The following is a 23,388-nucleotide window of genomic DNA, read 5'->3' on the forward strand; positions in this document are numbered from 1 at the left end:
ATGGAGGCTGAAACTGGGATGTTTGTTTTTTGTTAAACCGCCAAATAGTAAAGAGTGTTTTCCAAAAAGATTTGACAATTTTTTTTTTTTTTTTTTGACAAATTTTTGAACGAATAATGAAAAAGTAAAGATAAAGAAAAAAAGAATCATGATAACGTAAGCGTAATGTCGAAGGTGTAAGTTGTAATGTCGAATGTGCGAGGTATGTTGAATAGTTACATTTGGATAAGAGATGTTCATTGAAAAACAATTTTAGCACAAATAACATGATCTTAACAACTAATTGCTGTTAAATAAAAAATGAATAGACTTTTATATTGCAAAAAAATAACAATAATAAAATTGTAAATAAGATAGCAAAACAATAGCAAAAACTAAAAAAAAATTATTGGAATTGAATGTCAGTAATTGTGACAATTAAGACAAAGAGTTGTACATTGAGGCTAATAAAACGCTGTGAATGAAATAATATAGTAAATACCATTAGCCTAGCTGCATATTTATTTAGTATTTTTTTTTTTTTTAGGTATGCCATATATGCATACATTTTTATCGTGAAAAAGATATACATACAAAATTATTACATATTATTATTATTACATATTACAAATGTATCAGATTAATAAAAGTATATTAATAAAATATTTATACAAATTTAATAATTAAAACAACCTTTGATATTATTTTTGTTTCAAATTTTTAGCCTTTTATTAAAATTAGGTATTGTACCTGAGAAGTTAAAAATTGCTAAAACAAAAACAATATCTTTAAAACTGGTGATGATACAAATATTTCTAATTATAGACCTATTTCTGTCCTATCATGCTTCTAAAAATTATTAGAACGCATTATGTATGATAGACTTTATAATTTTTTTAACTGAGAACAATATACTATATAATAAACAACTTGGGTTTAAAAAAAATAAAATCAAAGGATAATGTAGTAATCGAAATAATAAATTATATATCCAATGGTTTCATTAATGATTGCTATACATTATGAGTTTTTATTGATCAGTCAAAAACATTTGGTACAGTTAACCAATGACATACTTATAAAAAAAACTAGAACTTTTTGGAGTATTAAACAATAACTTACTCTGGTTTAGAAGTTACCTGTCAAACAGAAAACAATATATACTGTTATATACCATTATTATTCTTACTGTGTATAAATGATTTATATTTAGCATCCAAAATTTAAACTATTGTTTTGTTTGCTGACGACTTTAATGAAGAATTATTAAAAATAATGAGTGGATTAAAAGTGATAAATTTTCATTTAATATAGAGAAAACTAAATTTATTTTGCTCTACAAACCACAAACCTTGGAAAGGTTTTTTAGGTTACTAGGTTTACTATGTTAAAAGGATTACTAGGTTAAACCTAGTAAACCTTCCTTTAAAATTACCCAATCATTTTATGAATAATACAGTTATTAAAAGAGCTAACTTCCTTAGAGTTATATTAGATGAAAATATATCATGAAAATCTCATATTAAGTTTATTGAAAATAAAATCTCCAAAAATACTTCTGTGCTGTATTTTTATTTTTATAATTATTTTTTTTTTAATGCTTATTTTATGCGCCCCAAACTCCTTACGGTCTTATCACAGAGCACCGCGAACATTTGAAAGGAAGTTCACGCCTTCTTCCTTACCGATGTCATAAAACTTTCCCAGAGGTAGCGCTGAACCACGTATCTCTAGCTTTTGAGGCAAGCGCGCTAACCACAACGCTACTGCTGCTTATGAGTTATATTATTGAGTTAAACCATTTCTAAATATTGAGTCTTTAAAAAATATACATTTTTTATTTATTCTTAGTTATCTTTCCTATTTCAATATTGAATGGGGAAGTACTAACAACAGAAAACTTAAAAAAATTTATTGTAAACAAAAACATGCTTGTAGGATAATATTTGGCGTTAACTGAGCTGTTAATTTCTTTTAAAGGAACTTAATGCAGTCAATGTTTATAAGCTTAATATATACCAAGTTATGCTGCTTATGTTTAAATCAAAATATCGTTTATAAATACCCCACTAACTTTTCAAATGATAAATTTGCTTATCCAAGATCTTATTTAAAACTCAGTTCATTTCAAATCCAATATCGTGGATTATTTCTATGGAAAAAAAAATTTTTTAATATTATTAAAACTAAAATTCTTTTAAACTTCTCATTAGAAAAATTCAAAAGAGAATGTAAACGTTTCTTATTAGAAAAAAACATGAATTTAAATATCTCCTTTAAAACAAGATTTAAAACTAAAATAACTAAACTGAAAAAGTCATCACTGCTCACTTATTTTTGTGTTGAACCCCTCTGATTTTTATTTCGTATTAAAATAAAAATGTTGGAACTGTTTATTTTTAATGTTGTATCATATTGTTTAGCGTTTCTAATATCTGAGTGGAATTGTAATTTACTTCATTTCTTTTTTTATACTTGATTTTTGTTTAATTGCTAACTTTTTAAATAGTAGTATTAACTGACGCTGATAACGTAAACGGGGCTCGGCGGTTATATATATTCTCGTAACAGCGTCATATGGAATATATATATATATATATATATATATATATATATATATATATATATATATATATATATATATATATATATATATATATATATATATATATATATATATATATATATATATATATATATATATATATATATATATATATATATATATATATATATATATGTAAAAAGTCATTATTAGTTTTTATTTTTTATTTCTTGCAATCATTTTTACAAACCGCGAGTATTCAATTTTGCTTGCGGTTTAAAAGATGATATTCCATTAAAGTCTTTTAAAATTTGATTTTTAAAGTTTTTCAAATGTTTGGGACCTTGTGAGATTATTTAAAATTTATAATATCAGGTTTTATTTAACACAATAGTTTTTGAAGCTACTTAATCGCGAAATTGAATTTTTAACGGTAGAGATATTGATTGGCCTGTTTTATTAAATAAAAAAAAGAAATACCTACTTATTAAAAAAGTCTCAATCTTTAATGCAATAACTAAGAAATTTTAAGAAATTCTAAGGAGCTTTCTAATGTCATTGCTAAAATCTTTTATTTATTTTGCTACTTTAAACAATGTCTCTTTAGCAACTGTAATAATAGTCTTAGTAATAACTTTTACAGAACGGCTGTAATTTTTTTTACTCGTAAGACTTGGAAAGTTTATTAATTTTAAACTTTTTAATTCCGAATACCTTTGCCCAATTTTTCTCATGCACAAAGTGATTATTAATGCAAATTGTGCAATTACAAACATTTAATGTATAAAATTCTTTTATATATATATTTGAGCCCCTGAGATGCATAGTGGTATAAGTCACTCATATTTAGTTTTGAGATACAGAGGCATTTAGTAGACATCATATTATAAATCATCAAACTGTTTTAGAGGAAGTAAATAAAAATAGCATTATTATTGATATCATTAGACTTATACCACTCTGCCATGTAATAGAATAAACAAAATGCTAACCATTGGTGGCAATAACTCAAAATATTGAAAAAAGTGACTTATACCACTATGCATCTCATGGGCTCATTTAAAATAACCAATAACTTTTCCAACATTTTTATTCAACTTTTGCTGATTTTAAAGAGTTGATATCTAAAAACTTATTGTGAGTTATTGATGGTGGCGATGATAAACTGTGTTGGCTACAACAAAATACTTTTTTGTTTACATCAATTCTTGCACTTTGATCGATCCTAAATCTTGCCGAAAAAATTTTATTATGCGAAATTCCTATAAATGCATTATGAAATAGAATAATATTGCTGAAATCACTGTAAAAAAAATACTTTGAAACAATTGAGTCTTTAGAAAAAGGCAATTAAGTCTTTAGATAAAGCCAATTAAGTCTTTAGATAGAGACTATTAATAAATAAAAGAAAGTATATAGACCTTTATAAGTAATTTTTAATTTTTTAATTTTTTTATTTCCCAGTTTTGAGTCTCAGAAATAAGCAAAAAAACAAAAGCAATGTGGGTTGCTAGGGTAAAATACGATGAGTATAATTCAAAGAAAAGAAATTGCTCCACTTTTCTCACATTAGTTACAAAATCTTTAAATTCTATTGTGTAAATTTTGCTTCTGAAAAAAAATTCAGTAAATAAATTTCTTTTTTGGCAGCTTTATAGGGTACTTCCCTCTTAAGCAATAAGCTCTAGTATTATGATAAACATTTGTTTTCAAATTTTTGTTAATTTTGTCAGTGCTTCAGGTTGCTCTGGCTTTTGAGTAATGAGTATCCTTAACTAAAGTAACCCGTGGTAACCTTTTATAGTATTTTTTTGTGTTTAATAATATTTTAAGAAAATAAAATGCATTAAAAAGATTTTTTTCTTGTATTTATTTTAAGTAAGTTTTTAAAAATCTTTTGATTTTTTTTTTAAATACTCTATTTCTATTTTTTTTTTTTTTTTTATATATTATTTTTATATCTTTTTTCTAAAAAATTATTTAAATACGAATATATTACGGAGCACTATGAAAAGATTGAGGTGGGTATTCAAAAGACTGAGGAGGGGCTCATGGAAGATATGGGCATTTCATCACCCATATCTTTTTTGAGCCCCAGTCTGTTTTTTAAAACTGCTTTATTATTTTGTTATTATTAACGTGAAACTGTAACAATTTGAAATGTAACATATTTTATTAATTAGCAAAATATATACTACTAAAAAAGTTGAACTTACGATTTTTTTTTTTTTTATTTGTTTAAATTTTACTCGTTGAGTAGTATATGTTTTATAATTTGCATTTGCAAGTTTTGATAACTATAGATATCTTATTGATGTTTGATAATTCTATTTTAAGATATTTTAAAAGTCAGATTGAGTTGTAGAAGTTGTAATACCGGAATACCTGTGCTTAAAGGAATTTTTCCAGTATTATATTTATTATTTTAAGCTTCAAAGCTTTTATTGAAAAATAAAGTTTATTTGATTTGTGATCCTACTTTAATTACTCAGATCAGACATTTTTTTTTTTTTTAATGCTTTATATATTGATATGTTTTTATATATTGATAAGAAAAATTTAAACCCGACACTTATTTCTAAAATATTTAAGTTTTTTTATTTGTTGAACAAATAATATTGAAAAAAATGTTATTAGCCGTTGTTTTCAGTTGCTATTGGTTTCAGTTGCTGTTGGTTTCGATTTTTAATTTTGTAATTTTAGCTCATTGTATTAAAACAATGTCACGAGTATTTTTAACGTAACATTGATATTTAATAAAATATATGTAGTTTCCTAAGTGAATGCAGTGTAGGTGAAGAAAACTAAAGGGTTTGCAAAATAAGATAAATAAATCAGGTCATTTAACTTTGCCAAGTCAAACTCGTGACTTTTAGATAATGTGAATTACATTGGCGGCCATTAAAAGTGAAGAGTAAGGAATTTCCGGTCGCCACTTTTTAACTAAATAAATAATGTTAATATAGCTTAAATAGTGCATCTTGTTTAAGAGCCATATTTTATTAATTGAAACAATTGAAACAAGAGAGCGAAAGGTATTTGGAATAACCTGGAGTATTGGAAAAAGAAATTGAGGAAAATCATAAACAAAAGATAAATATTGGGTAAAGGTAAAAAATGTTAACATAAGGTCTCAAAAAAATTACTTTGTTTATTATCCTAAAGTGTGTTGAACAGCGTAGGTTTGCGGTGTTAATAATAGAATAATTTAATGTAACAAAAGACATCAAGGAATGGATATGTTGACAAGCATTTTATCAAAACAATATTTTAATAACAAGTCATTATGTGAATGAAATACGGACAAGATCATCTTGTGAAGTCGCCAAAATGGCAACAAGATTTATATTTTCTGCTTTGTTTTTTTAAGTTACAGTATAGTTATTGCTTCTTTTTTATTTCGGTAATTATAAAAATACGTATTCTAAATAGATTGAACCCATTTTCCACTTTTTTAAAAATAAAATGTAAACTGATGCAAATATAAATATATATTAAAAAAAATAAGTTCTACCCCCAAACTTGCATCTAAAAATCTACTATGTAAATTCCGGTAACACAAGCTTCTATCAGTTTTAATTTTATCAAACTAGAATTGAGATAAGCTGCGCATGATGTAAAATGCGTTTAAACCAATTTCTATTCTGCTTCTGTGAAAACGTATTGGTTAATAACAAAACAAAGAAAGCGACGCAAGAAACCGATTTGTAAATATTAACAAAAAGCTCAAAAAATATACTTAATTTAATGGTACATTTTATGTACATGACGTACGGTGAAACATGACGTACGCACATGACGACGTACATTGAAACATGGATGAATGCAGCATCTTTTGGTAATTGGGATAGCTAACTTCTAGAAATTGAGCAAATTCCAAAACTTTATATGTTTATACTTATATAAAATAAAGATTTTTTTGCAAAAAATTGCGATGATTGGAAACCGTTTTTTATTCGCAAAATTAATCCTATTACTGCGAAAAATCGCCATAATAGGATCAAAATTAAGAAGAAAAAAAAAAGGGTAGTGAGAGTGTGATTACGGTAACACTTTCTTATTTGAGATGGTTAGTTCATAAAAACATTATCTTACGTGGTGTTACCGAAAAATTGACTTTATTACTGAGGTTTTACCCGTAGTGTGGGATAAATTGAAACAATTTTTGAGCTTTTTGTTAATATTTTTATATTTTATTTTTTTAAAGCAAACACAGCCTCAAGATTTTTTTAGTGCAATTAGTTTGCAAATTACTTTTATTTATGTTTTTCATGTGACAGTTAAAAACATTAAATGAATTGACTCCTAATAAAAAAATCCTAATTTTTGATTTTAAAAAATAAGAGCTTTAAAATTTTCAGTAATTGTTTGTGATTGACGACTGAGGTTAAAACAAAAATATCTCAAAGTGTATAGATTTAGATGATGAGTTTTATATTTTAGAAAAAGATGTTTTGTTTATTCAAGTATAACATCTAGTAGAAAAAAGTCTAAATTAATATAAAAAAGAATATTTACACATTTTTTGGCCACCTTATTATTGAATTGTATTTAAAGGAATAGGAAATGCTCTAAATAACTTTTATGTAATTAAAAAACTTTTCTTTTTAACTAAAACAACCACGCTGTTTTCTCAAAAATGAAGCTTTTAAAGTTTCCTGCTTTTAATCTTTATTTTTATTTAAACCTTATCAAAATATATTTTATTAATATCAAAACTTTTCAGCACTCTACATCTATTAGATTATAATGAATTTTAATAACTTTTAAAATTTTCAAGGACTTTAGTTTCTAATTTTATTAAAATAAAGAAATAAAAAAATTTTGATACTAAGTTTAAATGTTGACACCACAAAATACGTCTTATTAATTGAAAGTTGTTTCAATTGTTTTATAGCGCGCGGTCGCACGCACTCTAAAAAAAACTGTTTTTTATTGGATTTAATCATCACTAACTACTTAATTTATTTGTTTGTTGTAAAATGTTTCCTGAAACCTTGAGTGGTTTATTTTTCAAACAAATTTTATTTTATTTATTCAATACAAAGAAAAATTTTAACGACCTAAACGGCCTAAAATAAGTTTTAAAATAACTCATCAACTAATGATTTGCGAGGAGTTAAAATGGTTATCGATATCTTTTATCGATTATCTTGGTTTGCACATTTTTTTCTTTTTTCAAAACGTGCTGGTGCCATGGCCGACGACACGGGTTTCGAAGTAGAGGGGCACAACAGTCAATTTCTAAAAAAAAGGTCCTTTAAATAAAAAAAAAAGTCCTTTAGAAAAAAAAGTGGGAGGGGGCACACATGGCCTCTTCCTGGCTAATAGCACCCTGAGCCAACAACCCTTGTTGTTGGCTCAGGGTGCTATTTGAAAGATTAAATATTCCTTATAGACTTTTTTACAATAAAAAAGGTGAGCTACAACCTCTTTGCATTAACAACTACTTTGCTGGCAGAAAATCCGAAAAAAAAAGTGTTTTTCTAGTTGTCCTCATTTTAAAACATTTTTTGCATTTGATTTTTTTGAGAAATACGTTTATATTGAAGAAAAACGCAAAATTGGCAGAACATAGCAAAACATATAACAATAGAATTTTTAGCAGTTGGTAGCATAATGAAAAATCAAAGATTGAGAACGTCATTAACCCTTGTAGCCCATTGATTTGAAATAAATTAGTCTCAAGAGATATAAACATAGAATAAAACTTAGAGTTATATGTATGTTCATATTTTTGTACCTATTACCATTCATAAATATTTTTAATTGAGGAGCTGGTATGAATGAGCAAAAAACTTTCCCCCCCCCCCCCCAAAAAAAAAAAAAAAAAAAATTTGTTGCTCTAATAAATAGTATTTATTCCGTATTATATTTTAGAGTTTTATTCTTTTATCTATTTATTTAAATTTTATTACATCTTTTTTATTGCTATTAATTTTCTGACATATAATGTTAATAAAATAAATATTATGAGCTTTAATATGTTAATATATGATAAAAAGATTTGTGAAATGTAAAAAGAAATATGTAATTTAGATATAAACAACAAGATTTTTAATAAAAAAAATTTTTTAGATTTAAAAATTTAAAACAAGTTATAACATTAAAATTATAAATGATAACTCGGTAAATAATAACAACACTTTCAAGATACTTACATATAATTTGTAAATATTTGTAATCAAACTGTAACAGATTCTATAAATTAAAAACGTTTTGTAGCCAGACTTTTTGTTATTATCATTATTTTTATTTTCAGGCTCTAACTCCGTAAATTATGTATTATAAAATTGTTTGGCACCGATATGAAAAATCTAAAACTTTTGCTATCATTTTTTTATTGAAATTTTTTTATATCACAAAATGCAATTTATACCACGGTGAAGAGAAACAAACAGTATTTGTTTTCTGAATGACAAAAAAAAACAAAAAAAACGACGACAACAAATAAAGATAAATTTTAATATGATAAAAAGAATGACTCAAAAAAATATTTTTTTTCATCAAATAATTTAAACTAATTTAATAAATCGAATTAAACTTTATAATTAATACAAACTATACTCGACGATATTTTATCCGTTTATATTTAAACAAATTATGTATATTAGGTTTTATTTGTTTGTTTCTTTTTAATCAACACCGAATGTATTTTCATAACTTTCCTTTAAGTACGTTTAATATATTGATATTAAACGTATTTAACGCATTTCAATAACCAAAAGAATTTTTTTATATATTTTTGAACAGATAAGATTATCTTATCTAAAATTTTTTACGTTTTAAAGTAAAAAGTATAAGTTATACAAAAAATAAAATATAAAATAAAAATATATCAAATAGTGATTTAATTAAATTAATATCTTTTTAAGAAAAATATTCTTACTTAACACTTCTTGAAAAATTTTTAATATTAAATAATGAAATGTCGCAGAATTACATACAAAGTGAAAACTCTACACTGGAAGTAAATTGTATTCTTTATTGTCTAGTAATATTTTTCTTTTTTAAACACTTTTTTTTCGGAAAGATAAAAAGATAAATAATAAAAAAATGTATACTAAAAATGCTTTATAACTATATAACTTAATAACTTTTCATATCATTTTTTTAAAGGGAGGAGGGGGAGGAACGGACGTCTAAAACTTCAAACCACGGCACTTAATTACATAAATGAAATTTTAAATAATAAACAATTTAACTAATTAACAATACATAAGAAATCTAAACGCGAAAATCATCAAAAATGCCATAAATATCGATAAATGCGATAAAAATGTACACATTCAGTAGACAAAAAGCGCTTACAAAAAAAAAAAAAAAAGTGCAATATAATTTTTCTTCTCTTATAATTTAATGATACATTTTTAGTTTAGTAATAATTTGAAAAATTTGAAAGAATTTGGTTGAATAATACGCTTTGTTATTTCACGCATTCCAGCTTAACACATACAAAATCAATTGTAGGAGGAAGATAAAAATACTTTCATCATCTGATATTTGTTTGATTGCATTTATCGTTTCTTTTTAAAAATTGATAAGTATGCGCACTTTATTAATTATCTCGATTAATATTTATGGTAATTAGCTTTACTAACAAGTTTTGAAATATTTGTCGTGTTGGGGTATGTTCAGAAAATAAAACAATTATTCAGCATATGGTTAGCAAAGACCTTAGGTAAATATTTTTAATATAATTTAAAATTAAAGCTAAAACTTAATACAGACGCATATAATGACTGGATTATTCTTATTAGCATAATTATGTAGTATTTTTATATAAATTATTTGATATTTTTTTTATTCTTGCTAACTATGTATTAAAATATTGGTTTCTTATTTTAAAAAAAGTTTTCGATACTTGAATGTATTAACTTGAAATATTAAATTTTTTATTCTTAAATTTTCCCTTATTTTGCATTGATTATGTATTATGGCGTCCTCTTTCAAACTCATACTATGACCTCATCATCGAACATATATTGCAACTTTGTCGTGGCAATATGTCAACAATTTATATGCTATTTGCAATCAAACACATTTACGTGTTTAACGCTTCGCATTAAACGCATAAAAGCATTATTACCATGAATTTGTCATCAAACTTTATATAAGACATCAATATATTACTTGATGAGTTTATTTTTTATATATTAAATTCTTAAGTTTTTATTTACTGCTAATCAATAACTAAGAAAATCTAATTTAAAGTGTGAATTCTTCTCATATAATAAAAAAAGAGGTAAACATAAACGGTTTAACTTTATAGCTAAGTAATTCATATACTCGAGTGCTGGTTTTACTTACGCAAATGGTTGAATGGAATTGCAGTGTAGGTATTTGTAGTCCTCTCGCAACACTTTAATTTTACAGCCTTCCGCACACACAGTTTTTTTTCAAATATTTTGCTCTCACGGATAAAATTTGGCTAGCGTTCCTGTAGTTGTTATTCGTTGACAAAGAGTTCATCTTAACTTAATATTATTAGATATTTAATGCGTTTTAAGCGTAATATGTGGTTTGAGATTTTATTGCTACATACTTATTAAATAAACCAAAGATAGCTTTTCAATCACAATATTTATCATTTTTTATTTTACGCTCATAAATTTTATTTTAAAGTTTTCTGTGAAACGTTTTGCAATTCTTTGGGCGGGGTTAACTTGATTATATTTGAGAAAAACTAATCCGGAAATTCCATCACAGACAGAAAAGCCTCAAACGGCTGTAAAAGCGTTAGGTAATGAGTTATACAAAAAAAAAAAAAAAAATTAAAGAAGATTAAGAATCCTGTAAATAATATGAATAGATTTTAAAAGGTTTTCAAAACGAATTTTATCAGATGAAAAAAGGAAGCTAACCGTTCTTTCAAAATTTTTTTGATAGGATATAAGTTCACGCTCTCAAAAAGTTTCTGTTCATTTTCAGGTACGAATAATGGAGAAAAACTGTAAGAGAGAGAAACATAGACTAATTTTGGTACTGGCATTAATTATGTGCGTAAAATACAGCAGTACATTAAAGAAAAGCAACGAATCGTTGTTAAGGAGACCCAACATTATATTTATAATGGCTGATGATTTAGATGTGAACTTAGGATCAACAGATGTTTTAAAGAAGACAAAACGTCTATTGCAAGACGAAGGTGTAACATTTACTAACGCATTTACAACATCTCCTTTGTGTTGTCCATCTCGTTCTTCTATACTTACAGGTAGATACGCCCATAACCACAACGTTAACTCGAACGATAAGAATTGTTCTGGTCCTGCTTGGATTGATGGCCCAGAGAAACTGAACTTTGGAAAACTGTTACAAGATTCTGGTTATGTTACTGGTTAGTTTTTTTAAATTCAAGTTTGTTATATTTTTTACTGTTATATTTTTAAAAATTGTAAACAAATAAGTCTTAAGCATCTTTCTGGGTGCAGTCTGGTACTTATCGGTACACTGAAAATGTACCGATGAGTACCAGACTGTACCCAGAAAAATACACTGATATAATGCAGTGTTTTGGCCCCAAGCCAATATTGTGTTTTAATTATTGAGAAATAGTAATTATTCGAGTAATAAACTAAAATGTAATACTCTATTTATTTACAGCAGCGATTCTATGGGGGGAAAGGAATGGATGTCATAACCTTTTTACATCCCTTCCCATTGAAAGTGATAAAATATTTTCACTTTCAAAGAACATTGCAAAACTTAATTCATTCAGAACTTGCAAAATTTAATTCATTTGCATAATTCACTTTCATTTAGTTCACCCGCATATATTAATTTATACAACGATCATCATCAAAAACAGTCCATCTACAAAATTGTTTTTGCTTTAGACTGGAGGCAGCAAATAAAATTGTTTCCACCATAAAAAAAGTTAAGATACTGTTTTATTTTATTATGCAAAAAGGTCCCAATTTGTCGGCTAATGGTATAAATATTCATTAAATGGAGAAGGGGGTAGGGGTGTCACCCACTCGATATATATATATATATATATATATATATATATATATATATATATATATATATATATATATATATATATATATATATATATATATATATATATATATATATTCATTCATTGATATTGCTTATAATATATAAATATTTTTAACAGTATCAAAAAACTGTTATTAACATAATAACAGCGCGAGTTAGTCAGGTTCTTACGCGTTTAGCTATATCTTGATTATGGTAAGTTAAGTGTATTGTGTATTTTGAGAGACGACAAGTTTGCGACAAGTCTGAACTAAACGATAGAAGAAAAAAAATTTTGGTGCGTATGCAAAAAAATCTTTTCATTGCTAATAGCTTAAATAAATTCAATAATTGCGCAATAGATAGATAACCGCAATAGATAATCGTCATATGCTTTTTATCTTATAAGAAATTTTTGTTTCGAATTTCTTATATTTAAACTCCTTAAATCTAATAAAAATTTGAGTATTTACGCTTTTATGTTTCTAACACTATATAAAAAGATATTAAGAAAAATGCAGTTTATAATTGTTTGGCATGTTTTAAAAAAAAATTATAGTTAAAATACTTATGTAATGGTAGTGTCTTTATTTTCTAATTCTTGAGTGTATTAATCTTGCAGTTTATAAAAAAAAATGTTCTGAGCTTTTTAATATGATCTCATATTTTCTGTGTTGCCTGATAACAGGATAAAATTATACAAGTTTAATCAAGTTTTTTACTTGTCACTTAGTTTTTGTCATATTTTAGGCTCGTCTAATAATATAAAAAACACGTTAAATCAAATTGAAAAAGTAAAAAAACAACAACAATAAAAACAAACGAAAAAAAAAACAAACTATTTTTTAAAAATCTAAAATATATTTAACATAAAAATTTCAAAATATTTAAAAGTTGTTTTAATGTTTTATGTTAAATAACACTTTCGACGTCATCTCAGAAAAACTACATAAATCCCACCTCGATACTCTTTAATAGTGTAAATTAACACATTTTTTATGCCTTTTAAATACTGTTTAATAATGCTAAATAGCATTTTAAATGACACCACGTTACTGTTGACAGTTACTTATAAATAATATTTTTGTGGATCAAGATAGTTAACTTACAGAAATGCTATAAATACAAAATTTTAGGTTGCAAACTGTAACTTTTCTAAATATATTTTATATACTTAATACAAAATACACAGTGCTGATTTGCATACAGTGGTTAATACTATTTACAACCATATGGTTGTAAAAAACCCATCCAAACAACATAAGTGTGAAATCAAGGATGGTAAGCAAAAGGCATTAATGAGTAAGACATTGTCTATAGGTATCAAGTTTAAATGCTCAACTTTTTAATTAATGAGTTAAAAACCTCATGGTTGCAGTATAATCAAGTTATCTAAACTGTTGTAATTAGTGCTTAAATAAAAAATGAACAGATATCACATAAGCATAATCTTTTTGTTTAATACACTATTATACTTTTATGTTAAAGTTTTATGATTATCAAATAAATTTAAAACAATTTATAAAACCCTAAGAAATAAAAAACCCACTGCCACCCGATTTGCTTGTAAACTTTTGTTAGTACTTGAGTGCTTGATATTAAAGTATCAACAATAAAAGTTAATTTTGGTTTTTAAATGATAAAGCAGTTGTAAACTAATTATAGCTTATTTTGGCAAGTATCTGAACAATTACAATGGCGATAGAGTGCCACCTGGATGGAATCATTGGTCTGGGTTAGTTAGAAACAGTCGGTTTTACAACTATTCTCTTAATGTTAATGGAAAAATAGTTAGATATAAAAATGATTACAAAAAAGATTACTTTACTGATGTTGTAACCAATGCTTCAATTGATTATTTCAAAAATGTTAAAAGTCAGACTTCATCTGCTCCTATAATGATGGTTTTATCTATGTCTGCACCACATGGTCCAGAAGATAGCGCACCACAGTATCAGGATTCTTTTAAAGATGTCAAAGCTCCAAGGTATGAATAGTTTAAAGTATTTAAAGATAATTTTTCTTTTGGAGATAAACTATTGTGTAATTCTTTTGAAGTGTAATATCATAGCTGATGAATTCTATATTTATTAAAAGTGTTTGCTGATAGAGTGTACTTATTATTGTCAGTTAATATTTATAGTTTGTTTTATGATCTTACTTGCAATATTAATTTATTATATATGTAAGTTATCCAAACTATACATAAATAGTTTTATATAAAATTGTTATTTAAATATTTCAAGTGTATAAAATTGTTTACATATTATATTATAATAATTTATTTAATTCATATTAATACTCAAAGACAGAAAAAAGTTCCAAATCTAAAAAGTTAAAATAAAAGTTGTAAACATTAATTTCTTTACAAATTTTAATTTTTTTAAAAAAATGTAAGCTTTTTTAGGTTAGCTTTCTGTAAGACTGAAGGGTTACTACAGTATTTATTGTTTATTATTAGACACCCTAACTACAACTACACATCTTCAGATAAGCATTGGATAATAAGACAGACACCACCATTAGATGAAACCACAGCTTTGTTTACTGACATTCTTTATCGAAAGCGTTTACAAACTTTACTTTCAGTAGATGATGCCATTGAAAAAGTTTACAACATGCTCTTTCAAGAAGGTCTTCTAGATGAAACTTATATTATCTTTACATCTGATCATGGTTACCATCTTGGGCAATTTAATCAAGTCAAAGGCAAGTCACAGCCATATGAATCTGATATAAGGATACCATTATTTATGAGAGGACCACATATTCCTAAAGGTGTAAAGTAAGCCTGGTGATTGCTATGTTCCATCTATAAGTTACAAAGAGTTTGATAGACTGTATAAAGAAAAATTAACCATTTTTTTTAGTATTTCATCAATTGCGTTAAATATTGATCTTGCACCTACTTTTCTTGATATTGCAAATGCAAACTTTCCAAGCTTCATTGATGGTACTAGTTTAATGGACCATGCTGCTTTAAGCAAGACTAGAAAGTAAGTCTAAAGATTTATTAATTTTAATTTTAAAATGTTGACATTAATATATCATGTAATTTATTGATGACTGAGAAAGAAACTTCTAAACAATACTTTGTTCACAAAATTATTGACATTATTGTTGAGAAGGTACTGTTAAGAAAATCATTTTTTGAATTAACTCTCAACACACCGTACTGAAAATAATTTATTTCAAAAAAAAATTTTAGAAACCATTATACTTTGTACAGTTTTAATAATTATAATCTAAATTTTAAAAATATTTTGTTCACATTACACACAAAAAAGGAGGGTTTAAATGGCTGGGTCATGGATATTTGAATCATTAAATGTTAAATGGGCAGAAGTCCAATAATGTAAACTTTCGGAAAACTAAAAAAAACTCTATTTCCTTCCGTAGTAAATTTTTGCTAAAGGTTTAATAATTTTTCTTTGCAGGTGAAAAACATTATCCTCTACACAAAAAAAAAATAAATTATTAAACCATTAACAAAAATTTACTACGGGAAAAAACGCAGTTTTTTTAGTTTTCTGAAAGTTTACATTTTTGGACTTCCGATCTTTTAACATTTAACAATTCATTTGGTGCTCATAATAAGTTACTTTTAGATGTAGTGAAAGCTTTAAATTTTGTAATATTGATACTGTTGTCATATGAGAATATTTTCTAAAAAATTATGGTCACGAAGCCTGGGAACAATATTAACCAGAAAATTTGGCTCTCAGTGTCTCAAATGTGGAAGGAAAAAAAAAATTGTTTAATAGATTTTATCAAAATTTGTAGAGAAAGTTGAAATATCAATTTAAAATTTCTTATAAGTTATAAATAATAATTAAGTTAAGTTTACAATTCTGATAATTTAGGGAGGGGGGAGTGTTAACTTTACAAGTTTATAACTTTTGCATGTTCAAATGTTTTTTCAGATCAATTTTAGTTTCATTTATATTAGTAGAGTTTTCTTTTAAATGCTATTACCACCTACCCCTTTTTATACTTCCTTATGGTATATTAAAAGGAAATTTATTAACACACATGAACGTTTTTTTTTCATCTACTGCAGTAGTTTAAAAAACATGCCACTAACAGTTTAGTATTGCTCAGATTGTTTTAAAATGCCAAATTAATAATCTCACAAAGATAATAGACCTTTAGTCTACTTAATTTGTTTTTCAAAAAGATTAGAAAAAATGGTTAAAAAAAATAAAGAAGATTCTGTGACATTGATAAGTATATATATATATATATATATATATATATATATATATATATATATATATATATATATATATATATATATATATATATATATATATATATATATATATATATATATATATATATATATATATATATAGAACCCTTAGATGTTGTCCGAAAGTTTTTTCCATATTTTGTTGACAAAAAGTAAAAATTAAAATGCAAGACCAGAATTTTTTTTTTTTAATAATGATAGACTGCCTGCCCCAACCAAACCCTCAGTCGATGTAGCAGCACTCCCTTGCGGGTCAGGCTATTTGTCAGTCGATGTAGCAGCACTCCCTTGCGAGTCAGGCTATTTGTCAGTCGATGTAGCAGCACTCCCTTGCGAGTCAGGCTATTTGTCAGTCGATGTAGCAGCACTCCCTTGCGAGTCAGGCTATAAGATAGTCGATGTAGCAACACTCCGCGCATGATTTACAGTAAAAAAAATAAAAATAAAAACATTTTATTAAAAAAAATAAAAATAAAAACATTTTATTAAAAAAAATTAAAATAAAAACATTGTTTATATTGTTAAAAACATTCAAAATGTTTTAAAAACATTCAGAATGTTTTTAAAAACATTCTGGTCAATTAAATTTGCGTTTTTGTGGTTTTTTTAAAAAACGATTAATTTGTAATTAAATTAATGGTTTTTACTTTCGTCCAACACGGAAATGTTGGACGAAAGTTAAAAGTAATTAAAAGTGACGTATATGTTGGCGTAAGAATCACTTTTTTCCTTCCGCTCTTCCCAAAGCCAACAAACTATAGATCTATATATATACATATTTATAGATATATGTATATATATGTATATATATATATATATATATATATATATATATATATATATATATATATATATATATATATATATATGCATAATATATAAGTACTTTTTCAAAAAATTAAAACAAATATTTTTAATGGCATCTGTACTAAATGTAAAAAAGCTTTACAAAGACTGGAAAAAAGAGATTAAAAACATTATTAAGATTAAAAATTTCTCAAAAATCAAAGTGAGCGTTCAAAATTTAATCATTCTTGTTTGTTTTTTCTTCTTTTTCCAAAATACTACTGACCCACTGATTGATTTCTCCACACACAAGTTAAGTCATCCACATTGATTAATATTTCTACGCACATTTACTTTATTTAATTATTTTTAAACAAAGTTTTTTTTGCTTTTAAAAATGCTTTTTGGATTGATTTTTGTGTAATTAAAGTATTTGTGTACTTTAAAAGTATATAATGAAGTTGTTTTTAAATATTGTCAATATTAAATTTTTTTATTTTATTTTTATAAATAGCGCTTCCAAAGGAAAAGCTAAGTATCCTATTCAACAAATATGGAAAGACACATTTTTAGTAGAGAGAGGGTGAGATTGTTTACATTTAAGTTAAAAAAAATGTATAAATAACATTTATTATTTTTAAAAAAAGGTTTTGCAAAATTTTATTTATTTTGATAACATTTTTTGAAATAGTTTTTGAAAATATTTAAGACTCGATTATAATTATTTGTTTTCACAAAAAGTAATACATTGAGTGTTTGGAAAAAATATGTGAGATATATTGATTACTCTACTGATTGAATAATCAGAGAACTAGAATCTCAGAATTGGATTGAGAAAATTTTTTATTTACAGCCTAAATAAAGACAAATTATTAAACTTGAGTTCACTTTATCTTTTACTGCTGACTTTCTATGGAAACTATCAAATCCACTGCAAAATTAACCTCTGCTAAGTTAACATCTGCCTCTCCTTATTGATCTCACCATTTCTCACTCCTGATTCCATTTCTTTGCTCTAAAAATCTCTTATCCCTTTATGGAATAATGTTGTCATATTTGAGCTGCTTCTTTTTATGATGTCTTTCCTCGTTTAGACAAAGTCAAAAAATAAAATTGTATCTGCTTGTAAATATAATTGTCTATATGATTAATAAAATGCAACTTTACAATATGGTTGAAAAGTTTACTGTTTTCTTTAAGGTACAACTTTACAAACAACTTTACAAACAGCTGTTCAAGTATTTTTTATCTCTTGTTTCACCCTGTCACTTGTCATTCAGCTAAGTCCCACCTCTTATTGCAAATGATTCTTCATCTTTTATTCATCTTTTTTAAGTCTTCTGTAAAATTCATGTTGTTTTTTTGTGATAAAGTAATTTATTAGTTTTTCAAGTTAGGCTATTCAATGTTGGTAAGCACCATTATTTTGTTAAATACATAAGCTCTTCAGTCCGTTACACAAAAGCATTGAAACAAATTTTGATATCAAAAGTTATACATTTGTTCCTAATCAACAAGTATGGGTAACTTGATAAAGCGTTAGTAGGAGGGTATGAAACTCTTTAGTAGGGCTCCACTGTAAACGTTCTTAAAACCATTTCTTCTAATATTTATAATAAATATTACAAAATTTATGTTAGTATACTACAAAATCCAAATATGATTAGACTATTGGTAAAAATATCTTGCCTGGTTATGTTACCTGGTTAACGTTAAAACCTTTTTTTCTTATAAAATTCTCATTTTTACTTCTGAAACATTTCTTTAATGTTTAATTTTTTTTTTTTTTTTTTTTTTACATAAAGGAAATTAAAAGCTGCTGAAAACCAGTTGCGGAAGCCTGATAAAGACTTGGCTTTGAAACCTGTTGAAAATGTGAATACTGGTGATAACAAAAGCGCAAATAAAATGTGTCAAAATTTTGGATTTCCAATGCCTCCATGTACGCCAAATAAAAAAATAATTTGTTTTTTTAAAAATGAAGTACTGCATTATGAAGAGTGTTTGAATGAGACAAGTAAATGCAATTGCAAAGGTAATTTTTTATTGCTTTTTATAAATTCTGAAACTTTTTTGGAACTCTAGAAAAGCTAAGAAAATAGAATTTGACTGTGCACAGAGTTTAATAAACTAAAGGAGCCAGAATTAATGTTGATGAATGAGAATATTTTTATTTAGGTGGGGAGGTGGGCATTTCAAATATCATTTTATTAGGTTTAAACCTCTCCTTCAAAATTTAAAATTATTTTATTTATAAACATATTTAGAAGTACATATATATAACACTTATAAATAAATATCTATTGTTCAGACTTTGACTAAATCACTAATTTTAATTTATTTCAATGTAAAAAAAATGGAGCAAGATATTAGCATATTTTTTAAAGTTGTGATTTCATCAAAGTAATCTACCTCCAGCTCCAGATTTGTGAACATTTTTTTTTCTTAATTCATTTTCATAAAACTTCATAAAAATAACATAGTCTATTGTAACTACTATTGTAACATAGTCTATTGTAACTACTAGAAAATTTGGAAAAGATTTTTTAAATGAGCCTAATTTCATAGTTTTAAAATGTCATTTTAAAAGTTTCGAAATTTCAAAAGAAAGCTTTCCAAAAGAAACTTTACCTTCTAATAGAAAAGTTTCTGTAAAAATTGAAAGGTAAAAACTCAATTCTAATAGGAAATATAAATATCTGTGAAGCAATTGATCACTTTGCATAAACCATAAAACAAAAATCACTTAATATACTTTCACACAGAACAAATGATGCTAATAAGTACCTAACAAATAAGATTAAATTTGACTAGTAAGTACCTAAATTAGTGTTGTTGTCGTTGTTGGTGTTTTTAAATGTTTAAAGTGCTACAGACTTTTTATTCAATCAACAGTCTTCAGTTCTACAATAATGTTAAACTTTATGATGTTTATAAATTAGTTGCCAACATAAGTATAAAAATGCTACTACGGGAATTTAAAAACTTTAACATTGATAATATTATTGATTATGGTTTTATTGATGGTACCATAGATGATGGTATATATTGATGGTACTATACATATATTGATGGTACTATAGAAGGTGGTACTATAGAAGGTACTATAGATACTATACTACTATAGAAGGTATATATAGTACTATAGTACTATAGAAGGTATATAGAAAAGTACTATATAGGTATATAGAAGGTATATAGAATATATATATAGGTATATAGAAGGTATATAGAAGGTATATAGGTATATAGAAGGTATATAGGTATATAGCTATATAGGTATATAGAAGGTATATAGAATAGTACTATAAGGTATATAGAATAGTACTATAGAAGGTATATAGAATAGTACTATAGAAGGTATATAGTACTATAGTACTATAGAAGGTACTATAGAAGATGGTACTATACATATATTGATGGTACTATAGAAGATTTTTCTCTTTAAATGCTTATTAAAACAATTATTAACAATTTCTTATTAAAACTTTTCATGACAACGAGAGGATAATTTTACTCATTTTTTACCTCTTAAGCTGAAATGGCTGTGAATTCTGCAACTTATTAAAATGGTTTTGGTGCATTATCTTCAATATTTTGCTACAATATATTCAATAGTTTACTCAGAGATGTAGTTCTCGAGACCAAGACTTTGGTCTCGAGACTCATTTAACTGTCTTGGTCTTGGTATTGGTCTTGAAAGCCCAGAGTATTGGTCTTGGTCTTGGACCTTTATTGTCTTTTTCTTTCTTGATTCTTACAAAAAATATCTACTCAATGAATGGATTAGTTATTAATAACAAACCGTAGATCGCAGCAACTTCCCACTCTCAATGAGAGTTCTTATGTTAGGAGAATTTAAAAAACATGAGTGAGCATGAGTTTTATTGTGTTGGACTTCTTAGAACGTCTTGATCCTGAAAATCCTAGAACCTAAGTCTTGATCCTGGCCTTGTAAAAACTTTTAAAGTCTTGGCCTTGGTCTTGGGTTTATTTTTTGATGTCTCAATCTTGGTTTTGGTCTTGAGCCCAAATGTCTTGGTCTTAGTCTTGGTCTTGGCCTTTACTGTCTGATAGCAAAGAACTATCGCAATACTGTCGGCATTCCTATTTTAATGAATGATAACCCTCTCACTGAGTCCTCTTCTTTCTCTTTCTTTTTGGATATCGTTTATTTGTGACCTCTCGTGGAAATCATATATGCAATCAATTGCAAAGTTAGTATTTGCTAAGGTTACTTCTCTTTAATGTGCTTACCATTATTGTACTCCTGATTCCATTCTCTATCTCTACAAATATCTTATTTGTGCCTGTATGTAATACTCTTGTCATATTTAGGTTGGTTCTTCAAATGGAGCAGCATTTCTCTTCTAGACAAAGTCATTGTAATTGTAGTTGGACCTGCTCTATCTGCCAAGCTTGTGCCTCTCTCCGATCATCGTAAGGTTGCGCCTCTTTCTCTTCTATAAATACAATCATGGTTGATTCTCAAAGGAGTTATAATCTCTAGTTCCATCAATCAAAACTCATTCTCTCTTGACTTGTCATTCAGCAAAGTCTCATTTTTTTACTGTATTTGTCCCTGCATGCTCTAGAAACTTTTACTCGTCTAGTTTTTTTTCTTGCACTTTATCCTTTTGGAACTCTCTCCCATCTTCATATTTTCCTGAAATAAACAAGCTACAACTTTTCAAGCCCTCTGTCAACTGTTTCCTTGGTCTATAAATCTATTCTTTGTTTTCTAGTAACTTCCAACTTAATAGTGGTTGCTTGCAGTCTTGTTGGGAGTGAATCAAAATAAGAAAATTTTTTTTTGAAAAACAATTTGCAAAGATTTTTAAATAAATAGATTAAACAAAGAATTAAAAAAGTTAATTTAACAAACTCTTTTGTTATGCAGTTCCCATTATTGAAGTAGTTGTAGTTAAAAAAAAAGTTTTTCAGATTCTTCTACTTCTTCTAAAAATATATTCTTCTTCTAAAGTTTGTATTTTCATTCTTCTAAAGATTTTGAACTGTATTTTTTATTTAATTTTTTTATGTTAGTTCCTCTCCCCAAGGTTGACTATTTTTTATGTTAATTCATCTCCTCAAGGTTGAGAAGGCCACTACTGCTTAATTGTGGTTATAACCCTCTCACAACTATAAAACTCCGAAACACGAAACTTGATAAACAACGTTGCTGCGTTGAGAAACAATTTGAGTGTGGTACTATTAGGGACATGGTGGGGTTCAAACTCGGAACCTCTCACTTATGAAGTGAGTGCTCTACCACTACACCACTTCCGGATTTGCCATAATGGTTCTTTTGAAAAAAAAATTTGCGATAGATGCAGGAAAGCATCTTGCAATTGATAAATGTCCTTTATTTAAAATATTCAAAATATGAATAATTGTAAAAAAACACAAGATCTGAACTCCAAATGATCATGTCACCCGCACATAATCAAAGGAAAGCCAAATTTAATGGAGACTGACCTAAAATCATTTAAGTATTTGCTTCAGGCTCTTCTACTTTTGCTAGTCTTGTGGGCCATTCATTTTGCTTCTGATATTTATGTTATTTAAATATGAATATTTTTTTAATTCAGCAATTTTTGATTACAAGTTTTTAAAATTTAATTAGTTTAAGTAATATAAAGTAATTTTAAACATTTTTTGTCATTTTAATAATTCAATTATTCTCTAAATAAGTAATTAAAAAATGAACTGAAGTTTTCTTCCATAACCTGCAATCACCTTGAATATATAATGAAATGTTTAATATATATTGAAAATGTTGAATATATAACGAATATATAATGAAAAAGTTGAAATTAAAAAAAATTTTCTGTATCTT

General features: G+C 26.2%; 1 protein-coding gene across 5 annotated transcripts in view; it reads left to right on the top strand.

Moving 5' to 3' along the window:
* LOC100204095 (extracellular sulfatase Sulf-2) overlaps positions 1-23,388 on the top strand; it is a 28,918-nt gene continuing 5,530 nt past the window's right edge. Inside the window, exons 1-7 of one of the 5 annotated variants that reach the window (XM_065795317.1) lie at positions 1-202; positions 11,456-11,864; positions 14,177-14,498; positions 14,973-15,296; positions 15,382-15,507; positions 18,064-18,132; positions 19,355-19,584. In XM_065795317.1, coding sequence (XP_065651389.1) covers positions 194-202; positions 11,456-11,864; positions 14,177-14,498; positions 14,973-15,296; positions 15,382-15,507; positions 18,064-18,132; positions 19,355-19,584 — 1,489 coding nt within the window. In that variant the 5' untranslated portion in view covers positions 1-193. Of the gene's footprint in view, positions 203-4,229; positions 4,315-5,518; positions 5,635-9,807; positions 10,206-11,226; positions 11,268-11,455; positions 11,865-14,176; positions 14,499-14,972; positions 15,297-15,381; positions 15,508-18,063; positions 18,133-19,354; positions 19,585-23,388 lie in introns of those variants that run through there. The other 4 variants (XM_065795320.1, XM_065795318.1, XM_065795319.1 and 1 more) reach the window with 4 other exon arrangements.

This window comes from Hydra vulgaris, chromosome 04 (genome assembly GCF_038396675.1).
Source record: "Hydra vulgaris chromosome 04, alternate assembly HydraT2T_AEP".
Lineage (NCBI taxonomy): Eukaryota > Metazoa > Cnidaria > Hydrozoa > Anthoathecata > Hydridae > Hydra > Hydra vulgaris.